Source organism: Pinus tabuliformis, chromosome X, assembly GCF_031772625.1.
Source record: "Pinus tabuliformis cultivar Carrire ecotype Pingquan chromosome X, CPIR1, whole genome shotgun sequence".
In the NCBI taxonomy this organism is placed as follows: domain Eukaryota; kingdom Viridiplantae; phylum Streptophyta; class Pinopsida; order Pinales; family Pinaceae; genus Pinus; species Pinus tabuliformis.
The window spans coordinates 1,030,995,951-1,030,999,873 of record NC_142308.1 but is presented as its reverse complement, the minus strand read 5'-3'; the positions used below and the strand labels follow the sequence as shown (position 1 = coordinate 1,030,999,873).

The window sequence follows — 3,923 nt, the reverse complement described above, 5'->3', positions numbered from 1 at the left end:
GAAATAATCGTTGCTGTATATGTAATGTGATGATCATAGCAATCATAACTTCACTAAATGCCCTCACCTCTATCCTGCAGGCCGCCTTAACCTTTCTAATAAAATCTTCTCACGCACTCCGTCCCTTCCCTCTCATGCAATCCGTGCTTGCACCCACAATGCACATCTCCAACTTATTTTTTCTATAAATCAACCCATATGCCAATCTGGTCCAACTTGGCGCTGAAAAGGCCAAACGAGGCGAGTCACGACAGAAGGTGGGAAAAGAAAATGAAAGAAAGGCCGTGTAAATATCTCAGAGAGAAACCATGAAGTTGGCGGGTAGAAAGGAAGTGATTGGAAACAGCCCCTTCCCAGATAAGCACGCAAACATTCTTTGCGTGTTGACCGTGCTGTACCAAATGAGGGGTCCATCTGCATTAGCAGCCAACTGAAAGGGTGAGTTGGATGAGATGAATGCTAATTAAGGGAACCATTCATTGCCAGCGCCGAACCCGCGGCAATGGAGGAGAATAAGGTGGCTGTTTGGTCCTCCACTCGCTCGTGTATATCAGATTCCAATTAAGAGCAATCTCAATTCCATTATTTTCCTTCAGAAAGAAGAAGACTATCTTTGCAGGTTGGACCAACCCACATGAACCAGGATTTGATATTCACAGATTGTTATAAATAAATACTTTCTTGGCTTTGAAGTTTTGACATCTAGGGGCGACGATGGATCGGGAGGGACTCGAACACGAGTCAAGGCGTAGCAGCAGCAGCGGCAGCAAGGGATTTGTTGGTCGTGGGTGCATCAAGACAACATCGGGGCCGTGGGTTGTAAGGAGGGCATCAGCGAAGGGTGGCTGTGAAACTCTGCTGTTGCGAAATCCTTCTGCAAATGAAAGGGAAAAGAATCGACGGAGGGAGAGGATGAGGCGGTCTGTTGCTGCAAAAATCTTTGCTGGTCTACGTGCTCACGGTAATTACAGTTTGCCTAAACATGCTGATCACAACGATGTGCTCAAGGCTCTTTGCAATGAAGCTGGTTGGCATGTCCAAGAGGATGGAACCATATACAGGAAGGTGCTATTCTCATCTTTTATCTTCATAGATTTGTATAAACAAGAGCTAAATCTGTAGGATGATGGGTTGTGTCCTAGGTAGTTTACTTAGACGTGTTTGTTTAGGTTTGCCATTACATCAAACCCAAATTTCTAATTCCTGCATTTCTATATAAACAAGCTCTAAATCTATAGGCTCCATAGATGTGTAGATTCTGTTATATCTTAAACAGCTTACTTACTGTAATTTGTTTAGGTTTACCATTGCACCAAATTTGTAAGCATTAATAAATTTTTAAACCTTTATTATTAAGTTGAGTTTACAATTAGTTTAAATAATTTATTCTCAAAATGTAGCTATTAGTTCAACATAGCCTAGATTTCTATAAACAAACTCTAAATATGTAGATTAGGTAGCTATTAGTTCAACATAGCCTAGATTTCTATAAACAAACTCTAAATATGTAGATTAGGTAGATGTGTAAATTAGTTATATCTTAGAACATTTACTTAGAATAATTTGTTTAAGTTTATCATTATACCAAACCAATTAGTATTCCTAAATTTCCAAACCCTTATCATTAAATTGAGTTAGCAATTAGTCTAAATAATATATTCCCAAAAATGGGGCTATTAATCCAAAGCAATATGTGACTTGACATGAACCAAGAAATTTAACTTCGTAGTCTTTCTGTCAAAATTGGGTAGGGTTCTTTAATGAAACCAATAGATCTAGGGTTTGAAGTTACAAAATTGTTGCTTCCTCTTGAATGACAAATTTCGTTTATCTGTTTTCCACAGAATCCTGCTGAAATGAAAGGGCTGACGTTGCTGGCTATGACATCTACCGGGAAAGGCACCACTTCCTCGAGCAACTACGATGAGGAAGGCAACAACAGAGCCTGCTCTGCCATAACTAGGAACATCCCAACCTGCAACGACGAGTTTTCCCCGGGGAAATCTCACGACTATGAATATAAAAGTTGGTCTAAAAGCCATGGAGATCAAAATCAGAAGGAGACTGCTCTCATGCTGAAGATGGACAATAGATATCCATCACATCACTCTTTCATGGTGAGCGGCCATGATCTTAAGCTATCAGTTCTGGAAAATGGTGATCAAAGCCTAGCCAAACATACAGATCGAGGGCTGCAACTAGGTTTTCGCAATGAGCATGTTCAATATTCAGAACTACAAGGTGTATGCCCTCTAATTCCTGAAGAACCAGATGCAGCCCTCTCCAGCAGTCCTGAAGCTATTAACCCACAGACAAATCTATCCATACTATATGGCTCTCAGTGCTTTGGTTTTCAGTGGGCAGAGGAAAGAGACCACAAACTCTTGTCACATCATGATATCTCCCAGCTTCCTGGTAATAATGCTTGGCCAGAGATACCAAATGTGATAAACTTTTTCTGCTCTAATGAACCCCAAAAGCCCAAAGTGAATCAGAAATGCGAGCGGAGTAGTACAGAAGATGCTGAGGGATTGTCTTTGTCACTTTGCTCCAACTCTTCGTTGCAACGAACCAAGCCGAGGGTCAACGTAAATATTTAGGTCCCGGGGATAAGCAACAGGCCGCCAGATTTGGGGTACAAAAGCCCTTGCAGGGACGCACCAGAATAGTAAGTAGGATCTTCATATTAGAAACCGAAGCGCTATTGATTGTAATATTGCAATTTGTTTTTCACTCCAAACCGTAGGAGCTATACATTTTCAATATATCAGAAAATCGCACGTATGGTTTGCTTGTATAAAAATATGACTTGACAGTTAATGGTTCGAGATTCTAAATCATCGGCAGGGCGAATTATCTGAGATATGTACAGCAATGAAGCCTCATTGTCACTGTAAATGCAAAGTGACAATCTGATTTGACAGTACCAGATTTTACAGGCTATTATCCTGCTTGTTTCCTTTGTCCAACGTGGGGCAATATATGACTTCCCATAACAGCCACAGCTATATTTACATTGTGTTATATTTTGAGGTTTTAATTCACTTGTATGGGTAATAATTTTTAGCATTGTAGTCATGTTTAAAGAATTTGTGCAGGTTGAATGAGTTTAGTTATGTATTAAATAAAGGTAAAGTTTAATTTATAAATGAAAAAAGTTTTTTTCATTTGAATTCATTAAAATTTGTAATTAATTTTTTTTTATTTTTTTTTAAATATCATTTTTTTAAGTTTGCACCTCTACTCCCTGGTCTGAGAAGTTTAAGTGGTAAAATTCATTTTTATTTGTGCAAGTTTTCAGGGTAGTGTTTCAAATTTATGGCAGAAAAAAATTAACTAATATGGTAATTGAATTTGAGTTGTTTGTTTATTTCAAAATTTATACATATATATATTATTTGGTGTGTTCTAGTGGTGTTTTCTTGTTTTTTTTGGCTTTGATGTTTGTTTTGGTTTGTTTAAGGCGAAGTGATGGCTATTTCTTTTTATGGATGACAGACATGTGTTTAGTGGTTGTGGGTTTCTAGGTTTTGCCTTTAATCACATGTATCACCCTTTATCGTTGAATTTGTTTTTAAGATGTGTTCGGGTTAGTACAATATTTTTTGGTTGGAAGATGTGTGTATGGGAATTCTCGCTGTAGGTTGATGGTTAACTTTTTTTGGTGTATAGTCCATCACTCTTTGTGTATCTATGTGTTGGCAACGTTGAGCCTATGGCTTGTGCTCTCGCTTCTCGACAATTTTGATGGCTTCCTAATTGATCTTGTAACATTCATTTGGTTTATTTAACCATTGGAATTTACCGTTTCATCTCTAAGATCTATAAATTTATGCCAGTTAATCTTTCCTCTCATCGTGGTTCTGATGATGAATCTTGATTTAGGTTCGAAACCATAGACCCTTTATTTTCAATGTGATATT

General features: G+C 38.2%; 1 protein-coding gene across 1 annotated transcript; it reads left to right on the top strand.

The window, feature by feature from the left end:
• The first annotated feature begins 251 nt into the window (after positions 1-251).
• On the top strand, positions 252-3,004 carry LOC149143278 (uncharacterized). The gene is made up of 2 exons (XM_089449093.1): positions 252-1,065; positions 1,845-3,004. The coding sequence occupies exons 1-2, from the start codon at positions 715-717 to the stop codon at positions 2,598-2,600; spliced, it is 1,107 nt and encodes a 368-aa protein (XP_089305219.1). The 5' UTR covers positions 252-714; the 3' UTR covers positions 2,601-3,004.
• The last annotated feature ends 919 nt before the right edge of the window (positions 3,005-3,923 follow it).

Coding starts and splice junctions, on each gene's coding strand:
- LOC149143278 (XM_089449093.1), top strand. CDS start 715: ATGGATCGGGAGGGACTCGAACACGAGTCAAGGCGTAGCAGCAGCAGC. Junction 1,066..1,844: donor ATGGAACCATATACAGGAAG/GTGCTATTCTCA, acceptor TGTTTTCCACAG/AATCCTGCTGAAATGAAAGG.